General features: G+C 48.1%; 1 protein-coding gene across 2 annotated transcripts in view; it reads left to right on the top strand.

Annotated features, from left to right (window-relative positions):
• Sptb (spectrin beta, erythrocytic) overlaps nt 1–13,403 on the top strand; it is a 119,258-nt gene that overhangs the window by 39,792 nt on the left and 66,063 nt on the right. For both annotated transcript variants that reach the window (XM_051196013.1, XM_051196014.1), the window contains exon 2: nt 12,421–12,622. In XM_051196013.1, the coding sequence (XP_051051970.1) occupies nt 12,475–12,622 (148 nt within the window). In that variant the 5' untranslated portion in view covers nt 12,421–12,474. The remainder of the gene's footprint in view (nt 1–12,420; nt 12,623–13,403) is intronic.

The raw sequence follows: 13,403 nt of genomic DNA, 5'->3' as shown, positions 1-13,403 counted from the left end.
ATCACTGAGTAATATTCTACTTTGTGGATGTACCAGTTGGCTTAGCCATTCTTCAGTTGATAAGCATTTAGGTTGTTTCCAATTTCTGGTTGATAAAGTCACTGTAAATATTTGCATAGAGGTTTCTGTGTGAACAGAAGTTTTCACTGCTCTTGGGCAAATGCCTAGGAGTGGGATTGCTAGGTCGTATGGTAAGTGCATGTTCAATCTCTGTTACACTGTTTTCTATAGTTGCTGTACTATTCTGTCTGTATCTCACAAAGTGACATGTGGGAGTCTCAGGGTCTGCATCCTGATCGGTCAAGGGTTTTTTTTTTTTTTTTTTTGAATAAGTACATGCTGCTGTCTTCTCGAGGCTTTGATGTGCGTCCTCCCTATGTGATTAAGCACTTTTTTTTTTTTTTTTTTTTTTTTTTGCCATCCACACGCTTTTTCTATCGAAGCATCTTATAACCCTTTTGCTCTTTCTCACGAGGGTTTGGTTTATTTATTAATGGATTTTGAGAGTTCTTTGTTTCTGGGTGGAAGTTCCTTATCAAATGTGTGTTTTGCAAACATTTCTTCCCAGTCTGCTGCTTTTATTTTCACTCTTGACAGTGCCTTTTGAGGAGCAGATGATTTTAATTTGAGTGGTCAGATTTATCAAACTTTCCTTTTACATCTTGTCCCTTATGGATTATGCTGTTGCTGTGCTTGAATTATTTTTCACTTAGTCTAATGTCTCTAAGATTTCATTTTTTCCTAGGAGTTTTATAGTTGTAAGCTTTATAATTAAGTGTATAATTCATCTAGAGTTAATTTTTGAATTCTGTTTCCGGTTACTGGCCCCAGTTCACAGTCTTGCATATGATGTACAGCTTTTCCAGCACCATTTGTTGAAAAACAGGCAAACTATCCTTTCCTCTTTAAGTTGCTTTAGCACCTTTGTCAAAAATCAGCTAAGGGTCTGGAGAAGATGGCTCAATGGTTAAGAGCACTTGCTGTTCTTGCAGAGGACCCGGGTTCAGTTCCCAGCACCCACATGGTGGCTTACAGCCATCCATAACTCCAGTTCCAAGTGATCCAAGCTTCTCTTCTGACCTCCAAGAGTACTGGGCGCACAGACACACACACACAGCAAAAATACTCATAAAATAAAGTGAAAAACAGAATTGGTCACATATGCCCACTTATTTCTGGACTTTTTTCTATTCCATGGGCATGTATGGCTGGCCTCGTGCCATACTTTCTTGTCCTGGAGCTCACTATGTAGACCAGACTGACCTCAAACTCAGCAAGATCTGCCTACTTCTGCCTTCTGAGTGCTGGGACTAAAGATGAGCATCACCATGCCTGGAATGTTTTGCTATCTTGATGACTGTAGTTTTGAAATGGGTGGTATGAGTTTTCTTATCTCAAAATGTCTTTGGCTTTTATTTTTCTCTGTGTAATCCTGTCTGTCCTGGAACTCACTCTGAACACCAGACTGGCCTCGAACTCACAAAACATGCACCACCACTCCTGGCCCTTTCAATTGTTTTTATGGGAAAAGTAACCAGAATAGAGTTCTAGCTTTTATGGGAAAAGTAACTAGAATAGAGTTCTAGCACAGTCTGTTGAGAAGTTCATACCTTCCTGGGGCAGACAGGATAGAGCTGGCTTTCTCTGCAGATACCATAGCCAGGTACCTCCCTTCATTAAGTCAACGTAGTCAGTAGCTTGTCTGACCAATTATTTGTCACCCATTGGCATGGTTTGGCTCCAAACCTGCCTCTTTGACACTCCCTCCTCTGAATTTTCCCAGTAACGGGAAAGCAACTCCCATGTTTTTGAGAAGTGATAGGAACTTAGGTTGTCAGTGTTGGTCTCACTTGGCAGTGGGAAGGTCAGTGGCCTGAGGAAGGGCTGGTCTGCTCACTAGAGTGGCATAAGGCCCTTTCGGACAGTGATACATGAAGAAGGGTGCAAGGGACAGCGTCTCAGAAAGAACGAGATGGCAGTGAACTGTCCTTCCTGCATTCCTGAGAATAAACATATTGACCACACCCACAAACTTCAAACCAAGATACACTGCACATTTTTTGTAGGTAACAGCTTGGGCCATTTGGCAGCATACAGTTTCTACATCACAGCCAGATAACTTTGTATAATCTCTCCTTCGAGTTTATGTGGTGAGTGTTGAGCGGACTGGCGGAAACCACAAAGTGGAACTTTTGTTTCTTGCGCACATTGTAGATGAGGAAAGTGATGTGAACCAAGGAGGAAGGCTTACTCACTGCTCATCGAGGATGGTAGTTTCCTCCCTTCTTGTGACCCTGATTTCTTGGTTCTAGGAACATGGGGGCAAGGACGAGGGAATGATGGGAAGGGCTTTATGGCTTAGACCTTGAAGAGATGCAGGCCACACCTAAGCAGAAGGGCGACTGGAAAATGTGTCTGAACTGTGCGAGCAGAAAATGCAGCACAAAGATATGGGTATGCCAAGTAGTTGTGCCACAACAGCTCGGGGAAACTGAGGCACACAGTGGTTTTTTTTTTTTTTAATGACTTGTAGAAGGAGACACAACTACTAAGAATGGAAGTTAGGATTTTAAGTGAGGTCTTTTATTTTGACAGAATAGTAACATAGTAACAACAATGCAGGTTAGTTAGCAGTTGGTTCAGGTGTGTGCATGCAGTAAGTGGGGCTGACTCAAATGGGGTCTTAGTAATTCTGGGTTCCCTTCTGTGATGGTTGTATTGATTGTCATCTTGACAAGCTCTGGGACCACCAGGAGACAAACTTCCAGACAGGCCTGTGAAGGGTTATATAGATTAGGTGAGCCCCTGGCCACACCCGTGAGGGATTATTTTGTTTAGATTAACTAAGGTGGGTGGCAGCATTTTCTGAGGTTGGGTCCTGGACTGAACACAAAGCACCAGTGTCTGTCCCCCGCAATGCCAAGCCTCTTCCCCCCCCCCATTTCCTGACCACGGAGGCAGTATAACCAGCTGCCTCAAACTTCTGCCGCAGGGACTTCCCTGCCATGGTGGGCTGTGCCCTCAAACTGTGAGTCAGAGTAAACCCTTCCTTCATGGATGTGCTCTTATCTGCTATTTTATCATAACAACAGGTAAAGTAGTAGCTAGGACATTCCTAGGCCCAGGCTCTGCTTCACACTCATCCAGAGTTTGATATCGTTCCTGAGGAGTGTGGCCTACACTGTGCCTTTTATAAGCTGGTGGCTGGTGCTTCCCCTCGATCAGAGAGAGCACTCAATTGAGGGCTGAAGGGCCGAGTGGCCACAGGCTCCAGCGAAGGCCTGGGAGACAGGGTGTAGCACGAACTGTTGCCAGGCCGTGAGAAGTGGCAGTTGCCTCTGCTTGAGACTGGAGCTACCTCTTGCAGACACTTCCTAAATGTTCCCAGAGGATGGCCCCATGAAGTCAGGCTCGGTGCCCTGGCCAAGGATGGGGAAACCCCTTGGCCTGTTCCCTCATGGGCCCGAGCTACTGTTAAAAGATGAGTTTTAATTGAGTTATTGTAAAAGCTCCAACATGAATAAATAAATTGGCACCCATAACTTATACATTATTTAAAAGTCAGTCTTTTAAAATAGCTGCTATTGTTTGTGTGGTGGAGATGTTGAGATGGAAATCATTCCGTGACTGGCATTTCTGTGGTGTGATGAAGGAGGCATGAAAGACTCCTGCGTGTGATGGAGAGTGAATTCCTGTCTGGGAGCATCAGGAAGAGGCTGCTGCTTTCTTGGTCTTCTTTGCTTGTTTGTTTTGTATGTTTTGAGTCAGGGTTTCCCTGTGTAGCTCTGTAGACCAAGCTGGGCTTGAATTCACAGAGATCCGCCTGCCTCTGTCTCCTGACTGCTGGGATGAAAGGCGTGTGTCACCAATGCCCACCTGATAGTCTTCTTGTCTTTTGAATGAGGACACTGAGCAGGGATTGGATTAGCAACAGAAGAGCTGCTAGGAGGCTGTGGCTGAGACAGCAGGAGCCTCGGGACTACACTGGCTATTGAATCTCAGCATGATCGCACATGCGGTGTTTCCAGCCCTGGCCTCCCTGACCTTCAAATAGCGTGTCTTCTATAGAAGCCAGTCCTGACCTCAGCCTTGCATGTTTCTTCAGGTTCTCTCTTCCCAGATGACTCTGGTTTGTGTTAAGGGGACAAAAAAAAAAAAAAAAAAATCTAAGTAGTACAGCACTCCTCCCCGGGTTTGAGGGATGGGCAAAGGGGGACTGTGTGGATCTAGACTTACCTCGCCATGGCAATTAGGCTGAGGGTAGGGAGTAAAAGCTGGGAAGTAAAAGTTTCCTTAATCCCGTTTTGACTGTCCCTTCCACTTGGGCCTAGAAGCAGTGAAGGATCCGGGAAGGTGGGTGGGAGGGGAAAGGTAATCCCGATTAAATTCTGAGAACTGCTCTATATTGCATTTCTAAGTGAAAAGACACCCCCCCTCAAAACTACCACCACCAAAAACGAGTCTGGAGGAGAGAGGTAGCTGAGTTTCCGTGTACGGGATGTGACAGGTGTGACGTGCATCGACAGAGTTAGCACAGGAAGATGATGCGCTCAGCCCCAGATGCTGTAGCTTTGGATCAGACTGGGTTGTTGGAAGCTTCCAGAAAAGGGTGTGCCCTTATAGGGGGTAGGTTGAAAGGCCTGAGCGTAGGAAGAAAGGGAACATCTTCCAAAGCCTGGCAAGAAGTGACAGCCTGAAATGAAAAGGGAGCTTTAGAGCATGAAGGAATGGTAAATGTCTCACAGTTGGACTTGGTGATAAGAGATGTTAAATGGGAGCTTAGTGCTCGTAAGCGGGTTACCTGGGGAAAGCGGTAGCGGGATAGGCAGTGAGGTGGAGGGAGGTGGAGGGACTCCAGAACGGGAGCAGGTCTCTAAGACCATACTATTTATTGAGCACCTACTCAGTCCTGGGTGCACCACTGAGTACTAGAATCCAATGAGCAAGACGAACGTGGCTACTGCCTGCCCACATGGAGCCCACAGCCTAGGCAAGGAGAGAGAAAGTGGCGAGAAAGTCAACAGACAGGTGTGTAAGCGCAGTTCCGATAGTGGGGGCAGAGTCCTGAGACCAACGATGATGGGGAGGACTCACCCTAGGGAGCACGCTTAGGGAGGACTGCCACAGGAAGTGATATCTAAGAGGAGCCTTGGGAAATGGGAATGAGGCAGACATGCATAGTTGCTCCAAAAAGTGTCTAGCACAGGCTCAGCATATAAAAGGGCCCGGAGGTGGTCCAGACACGACAAGTTTGAAGAGATGAAAGAAGGTTTGGAGGACACATATCGTGCAGGTGGAGATGAGCTCAGAAAGGGAGGCAGGAGCCGCCAGCCCATGCCAGATGTTGAGGCAGTGGTAGTGTTGGCTTGTATTCTAAGTACCACTCGTATTTCAGGCTATGGACCGCTAGGCAGTTCTCGCCTTCACTTTTCGTGATTTCAGTGTCAATGGCTACAGCAAGCTGAAAGTATTAAGTGGAACCCTTCAGAAAATACATTTGTACGCTTTAGACTGCATACTATTTCTGAGTAGCATGATGGAGTCTTGCATCTCCTGCTCTAACATGGGTGTGAGTCATTCTATTATTTTTCACTTGACATATCGATGCTGTATATGCTACCCACCCATGACTCCCTTTCCAGTATCAGGATGGCTTTCATAGAGTCATCGTCTAGAATTTAAGTAACTCTTACTTTATTCAATGGAACCAATGTGCAAGAGTAGTGCTGGAAATTTTACTAAACTATATAATTATACTTGTCTTATTCTGTTATGAGTTGTGTTGATCTGTTATACCTAATTTATAAACTTTAGAGAAAAGCACTCATATGTGTGTGTGTGTGTGTGTGTGTGTGTGTGTGTGTGTGTGTGTGTGTTTTGACAGAGTCTGTGTATCCCAGATTGGATTGACACTTACTGTGGGCTTGAGCTCATGGTGGTCTTCCTGCCTCAGCCTCCTGAATACTGGGATGCAAGCATTTAATGTAGGAGCAGGGGGGATGGTATCACAGATCCATATATGCATCTCCCAAGTAAGTTGCTAGCGGTTTCTCATTTGTTTCTGTTTCCTACTTCCCTAAGACAGGGTTAAGCAAATTCCAGATCTCATGTCTTGTCACAGCAACAGAAAGCCTAGATAAGACATAAACCCACTGTGCATTTTAGTGGTGCTGAAGAAGACTATGCTCTGTTGCTGTGAAGAGACACCATGACCACAGCAACTCTTTTAAAAGGAAAACACTTACTTGGAGCTGGCTTGCAGTTCAGAGGTTTAATTCATTCTCATCACAGCAGGAAGCATGGCAGCATGCACGCAGACATGGTGCTGGAGAGGAAGCTGAGAGTCCTACATCCAGGCTGGGTGTTGGTGGCGCACGCCTTTAGTTCCGGCACTTGGGAGGCAGAGGCAGGCAGATCTCTGAGTTCGAGGCCAGCCTGGTCTACAAAGTGAGTTCCAGGACAGGCTCCAAAGCTACACAGAGAAACCCTATCTCAAAAAACCGAGAGAGAGAGAGAGAGAGAGAGAGAGAGAGAGAGAGAGAGAGAGAGAGAGAGAGAGAGAGAGAGAGTGTCTGGGCCTGGCTTGAGCATTTGAAACTTCAAAGCCCACCTCCAGGGACACACTTCAACTAATAGTGCCACTCTCTATGTATGGGGTTATTTTCATTCAAACCACTGTAGTTTTGTTTTCTTACATAATCCTAACATCATTATCATACCTATTACTGTTGACTAGAATGCCTGGTTATCATCCAAAACTGAGCCTGTAATTCAAATAGCTTTGATTGCCCTAAGGTACAACACAATGTACACATTGTGTTTGCTTGTTACATCTTCTAAGTCTCTTTTGACCCACAACAATCCCCACAGCCTTCCTCTTTAAAACAAGCAAGCAAGCAAGCAAGCAAACAAATCCACCTTTGTTTCAATGACATGAACTAGAATAAACTGGGTCTGTTGTGTGCAGGATGGATGCCCAGAGCTCTGGATTTTTCTCTTTGCTTGTCTCTTGATTTCCTGTAAATCCTGAAAACAGGAAGTCAGTCCTGAAGACTTGATTCTGCAGCTTCACAGTTTTGACGAGAAAATCGCAGGTGGAGAAAATCGCAGGTGGGAAGGTCCTTCGTGTTGCACACAAGGCCTAGTCCCAGTCTCAGTGACACTAAGACTCCTTTAATTTGATCCTGGGATCAGTTGTTTTATTGGAAATAATTGACTGGATTTCATTGCTTCAGTCTGCTTTCACCATTTCCATTGTCGAAGCCCTCACTACTTGGTCACCCCCTGCAGCTGTCTGGAAGAGAGAAGTGGCTGTGGGTTTCTTTGGGTGGGGGAGAGCGTGGTCCTAGTGAAAGAAGAAAGCATGTACATTTACCTTTTCCGTTTACCTGCTACTTATCCCAAGAGAATAAATCAGTGTTAATCTTAACAACAACAAAATGGTCCGCAGAAGTAGGGATGCATAGTACCAGTTTTCTGTCACTGTTGCCGTTGAGCTTAGAAATAGCAATCTTTGAAGATTATGTGCTGGTTGTCTGAGAGATGTGCAACCTTAAGTATTTTGGACTTTTTATCTTTTTGTTGATTTTTGGAATATTTGCATATGCATAATGAAATTCCTAAGGGTCCCCAAGTCTACATATGAAATCTATGTTTGCATCATGTACATCATACATACACATAGCTTCGGGTAATTTTACGCAGTATTTTCAAGTGACCCTGACTGTGGGTTGTGACCCATCGCATGAGACCGGGTATGGAATTTTCCACTTACAATATTATGTCAAAGCTGAAAACACTTTAGAGTTTAGAGCCCTATTGATTAGGGATGCTAACCCTTCATATAAGACTGTTGTCTCCTTTCTGCCCCTAATTGTCCCCAATGGAGCAGGATGTGAGTGCCTATCCACTCTGTTCTGGAAAGGCAGTCCCCGTACAGAGCTAAGCAGGACCTGTTTCCAACCAAATCCCTGTAAAGACTGGCAGAGCTGTGTTCTCCACCTCACCCCTGCTCCAGCAGCTGCAGTATGATCAGAGATAGTTCTTAATAGATTTTTCCAGGATGACGTCAGACAAGTTGGAACACGTGGGTCTAAAGCCCCTGCCTAGTGATAGAAACTGCCCAGCTCCGAAAGGCCTCACCAAACAGTACAGTCAAGACCGACCAGTACAACGCAAGTGCATGGGGATTCTTGATGCTGGCAATAGCAGTCTTGGAGTACCCAGGCTGTGTTGGCACATGACCTGCACAGTATGGCAATGCAGAGAATGCTTTGGAAGGAGAAATGCTAGTGGCTTTCACCTGCTTGGAAGGCCACTCACAGGTGGCGTTTACCCAGGTTTTACTGTGGCCGCCATGGTGCTGACCCTCCCGTGTTCGGCTCTTCTGAGGGTTAATGTGCACACAGTGGTGGCCATATTGAGGCTGAACTGTATTATGTAGGTGGAGATGTCAAGCTAACAGGGGTGTGCCTGGAGTAAATGTCTACGATGGCATCTCATTGGTTCTCATTCTGTCCCAGTGAGTGTTTTATGTACTTGACTTTTCTTCAAGGTGTCTGCATATGCAATCTCGTTATGAGCAGGGGGGCTAGAAGGGCATCTTCCCTCATTGGTGATGCATTCGAAGAGAAGTAACCAAGGGAACTGCAGGATTTAATCTCCTGACCTGGGTTGCCATAGTACCAAATAGGTTAAAAGCAGGTTGGAGCAGCCTAAGCAACAGCACAGATGAGAAAACATGTAAGGGCAGACCATACAATTAGACAAGACAAACCTGGAGTGTCTAATCCAAGTCATTGTCCGAGGGACTTTATGGCCTCCTCCTTGACCCACTGAGGAAGAATGGCATTCCCTGATGTGGTCCCATTTCCCAGGCCTGTTGCTCCATGCCTTCGAGGGACCAGGAGAAGAGGGGGTGCTGGTGATAATGATGGGAGACCGGGAGTGGAGGGAAAGCATTCTCTCTGCTGGGGGATGGTAGAAAGCAGACAGAGCACAAGCCAGACCCACGAGAGAGCACCACAGCCCCTGGCACCTTCCTCGGGTCTTCATTGATGAGCAAAGCACAAAGGCTGGGATTCTGAGGCCTCACCCATTCTAGGAGCAGATGAATTCTGGGTCTGTGTGAAAGGCGGCTGTGAGTGTCTGTATGCTACGTTTTCCGAGTAAGTGGGTTCCTTCAGCAAGCAAGCACTCTGCTCTGTTATAGTCACGTTGGCTTCTCATTACTGAATGGGAAGGAATGGGAGCGCTTCTTATGACCTGTCCTACCAATGTCACCTGGAGACAGGGGATGGCATTTGTCAGATGAGGGTGACTTTGGAAACGGGACGGGGCAGACCCGCCTATACTCTGATAAGAGGTGTGGTGGTTTAAGAAGGTCTTTGGGGGGAACTGAAAAGTGAGTGCACAAGGAACTCCCATATGACCCCTCTGTTTGCTGACAAGGGCATGAAGTCTAGGCCCATATTAGGGCCCTTCATGAATCATGGAAGTCCCTCTATATGCACAAATGACTTATATCACTGGAACTGTGATCACTTCTTCCCATTTCCAGGTTCCCCTCAGATGTCACCTTGAATGCCATTTCTGTGGCTCCTCATTTGATTAGATGTTTCCCTGTGAGGCCTCAACATCCGCTCTTCTCTTTGGCTAAAGTGGTTCCTTTTAGTCAGGCCTTGAAGGGTCATGGTGATGCTAATGGGAGGAGACATGGGTGACCGTGAGAAAGCACTGGGTTCAATTTGGCTTCGGGCTCATTGCCTTGGTCAGGGGTGAGGGGTTTTGTTTATTTCTAGAATAACCAGAGGTAACCGTCCAACTTTTTGTGTTGGTTTTTTGAGGCAGGGTTTCTCTGTGTAGCTTCGGAGCCTGTCCCTGGAACTCGCTCTGTAGACCAGGCTGTACTCAAACTCACAGAGATCCACCTGATTCTGCCACGCAGGAAGACAGTAGAAGAAGTCAGGCCGTGGTCCTTTCTTCCTGTGTGCTCTTACCTCCGATTCTCTGAGACCATTCCTTGCCTGAGCATGTGGGCATGCCTCACCACCCCCTGACTCTGGTGAAATGCCACCTGGGCAGGGGCTAGGGTAGGAGGCAGGAAGAAGACCCCCATTCTCATTTCTTCTGTGCTGCCATCTTCTATGGTATCTATCTCCAGGGCTCTGGTCCTTCCATTAGCAAGCAAGCCAACAAACACACTAGGCTCATGTATTCAGAAGCACACGTGTATTTCCCCACAATCCTGGCAGAACCACTGTCTGGCTGCTGTGTTCTGTGAGCCTGGGTCCCAGGAAGGATGGCATTTTAGAGCACGATGGATTGCTGCTGTGTTGCTCACTGCTCTCCTGCACCCAGGGCCGGCCATCAGTCTTGTCTTGCACACTGACTGGTTCTGCTGGTCTGCCTGCTAGGGCTCATCTTTCTGGGACAGACTTATTTACGGAGCCATGGCTAAGGTAATCTCACTCCACAGCCTTGCAGCCTGGGCCTCTCCCAGCCACTCTTAAAAATAGCCCAGGATGAAGAGAGCGAGCAAGGATCTGGTTACCTCTGGTGCTCGGGCGGATCTTACCTCACCTCCGCATCTGGTAGCTTGGCCCATCTCAGGGGCTACTGGATGAGTTGTGGCCCTGCAGGTGGTGGCCAGCCTCTGTCTGGCTCATACTTCCATGCCAGTGGTCATTCTGCTCAAGGGAGGTGGCGAAGGCATGAGGAATAGGAAACCCTTTCCCAGCTGTCTTTGCTCAGTCAACTGAGAGGGAAATCTCAGCCCCAGAAGCAGCTGGTTCCTTATGGAGTACAGGCTTTTCAGAAGGACAGACAGAAGTGGTCTTGAGTGCAGGCTTGGCATGATGGGGTAATGACTGACTTTCCCACTTGGCACGTTCCCTTTCCCCTGAGTGGCCAGTGTGCTCCAGCTGCCCTAGCTGCCACCGCCCGCCCATGGGTCGAATCCTCTCTCCATAAGCATCCCTAAGACCAGTCCAGTCAAAGGGTGACAAACAGGGCTACCGTTTGGCCTCTGGTCAAAACCACCACAGTAGTTCCCTAGATGACCTTGGGGGGAGGCCTCATCCTGTCTTTCCTCCTTGTACTGCGAGGGTGGATAATTCTGGCTCCTGTCTTACCTCAAAGGGATGTGGTGGGATTGATTTTTTTTCAGCCTGGGAGACTGAGTCTGAACAGTAAGTCCCAAGGCACCGAATCATGCCCAGCGTGGCCAGCATGAGCTGTTTCCTGCCTGCGTGTGTCTCCTGGGGAAGGCATCAGGGTGTGAGCCCATGTTCTGGGGTATGTGAGAATAGGATGGATAGTTCAATAGTTACTGACATTTGTTATCTGACTGCCTCCCTCCACCCACTGTTACTCTCTTGAATTTGAAGGCTCTGGGCCCCCATTCTGAAATACAGGCCTGGACTTGGAATTCCCTGAGTTCCCAGGGAGATGCCTGGATGTCATGTATGAGGGAAGACAGTCATTTTCCAAAGGCCGGGGACACTGGTAACCAAGGTGGCCTCTGCAGCCTCCCCTGCTTCTTCTGTCCTTCAGTCTTGCTGGCTGCTTCTTATCTTCATTTTTGATATTGTCCCTGCTCTTTCCCCTCTTGTTTGGGCTCCTGTCCCTTTCCACCTGTCCCTTTCCACGAGTGCCTCCAAACTTCCTTGCAAACTGTTTAGCAGTCACATTGGTCTCCCTTTTTCCTTGGCACTCGGTTCCCTAAAACACCCAGTTCTCCCTCTGCCATGGCATACAGTGCCCGGTGCTGCCAGCCGGGATGGGACAACAGGCTCCCCTGGGCCGCTTGGTCTGGTTAGGGACAACAGGAAACCTCATTCCAGCAACTACTCACACTTTCAGGGGGAGCTTGGCTTTGCAGTTGTTAGGGCTGGAGTCTGAATGGCAGCCTGATATTCTCAATGTTTGGCCCCCACCCCCCCCCCCCAGCTCCATGTAAGTCAGACTCAGTCCGCTTTCAGCAGCTCCTCTCTCTGTCTGTCCTCCCCTCTACCAGCAGGCAGGCTTCTGATCTCAATCCAGGAGTGGGGTTTCTCTTCCTCTTTTGTCCGCCTCACAGCCCCCAGCCTCTGGCTCCCAGGAGAACTCTCTCAAGCTGCTCTCCACAGACAGCCCTGGCAGCAGGTTTGAAGGAAAACTGGCCGGCTGGGACTTATGTCTCCACCTGCTGGCCATGCTGACCCTGCCGCATGCATGCAGCTCTCAGTCTCTGTCCCCGCCGCTCACACTGCTACCGCAGTTACTCCTGCAGTGAGATCCTGTAACACAGGACCCTGTGACCCCGGGGGAGAAACACTCAGACAGGCAGCACCGTGCATGGCTCCTGTGGGATCTGCTTCTGTTGGATTCCCCAGCAAGGGGCTTGGAAGCTAACCCTCCGACTGTGTTGCTGTCCTCTAGGGACCCTTCCATGAAGACTGAGACAGGCACAGCCTCTGAGAAGAGCCCGCTGACATGACCTCGGCCACAGAGTTTGAAAACGTGGGCAACCAGCCACCGTACAGCCGGATCAGTGCCCGCTGGGATGTCCCGGATGATGAGCTAGACAATGACAGCAGCTCAGCCAGGCTCTTTGAGAGGTCCCGGATCAAGGCCTTGGCAGGTACTGCTCGGGGGCCACGGGGTCAGAAGGTCACACTCACAATCCTCATCCATGTCCCTTCTTGCTATGGCCGAACCTCTGTATGTGAGTCCTGGTATGGCAGTAACCAAAACACCTTTGCCAAGTGCAGAGAGCACCCCTTCCCTGGGGAGTACAGACTTCAGCAGCTTGCCCCAGAATCCCCCTCTTCCTCCTAAGCACTTTGAGAGGCAGGGGAGTGATAGCATTGGTGATGGGTCGGTTCTGCCATCTGTCTCTGTCCCAAATGACCCGGGACCAAAGTCAGAAGTATGAGGGAACTCTGGGTGGAGGAGTACCTGAGGGACCACACAGGCACAAGTTCAAGAGATATCCTGTGCACTTAGGCCCTGACTGTGCGGGGAGAGGGGAGTTAGCATCGTGGTCTCTGTGGTCCATATGGAAAGAGGAAATTGAAAGCAGATAGCATCCTTTCCAATTTGCCTTAGGAAAGAGAGTTTGCTGCTCTCCTGAGATTAGATTTGTACTTAGCAGACTCTTGAGGCTCATCCTCTCCCCTCCCCCCCCTCTCTCTCTCTGTGTGTGTGTGTGAATATATTACATGTCTGGTAGAAATGGCTTGTCTCCCCGCTGGCTGAGATCTGAGTCTTTAGGAAACACCCCCTTTTTTAAATCAACAGTTTCTATTGTCTTCCTGGAACTTGACTCAGAGAAAGTATATTCTGACCCTAAATCTTTGTTTAATAAAGAAACTTTGAGCTACATGGGCTGTGTGGTGGTGGTGTGTGTGTATATGTGTGTG

The sequence above is a fragment of the Phodopus roborovskii genome, unplaced genomic scaffold (genome assembly GCF_943737965.1).
Source record: "Phodopus roborovskii unplaced genomic scaffold, PHOROB, whole genome shotgun sequence".
Classification (NCBI taxonomy): domain Eukaryota; kingdom Metazoa; phylum Chordata; class Mammalia; order Rodentia; family Cricetidae; genus Phodopus; species Phodopus roborovskii.
The sequence above is the reverse complement of the archived record's forward strand: the minus strand, read 5'-3'. Positions and strand labels throughout refer to the sequence as shown.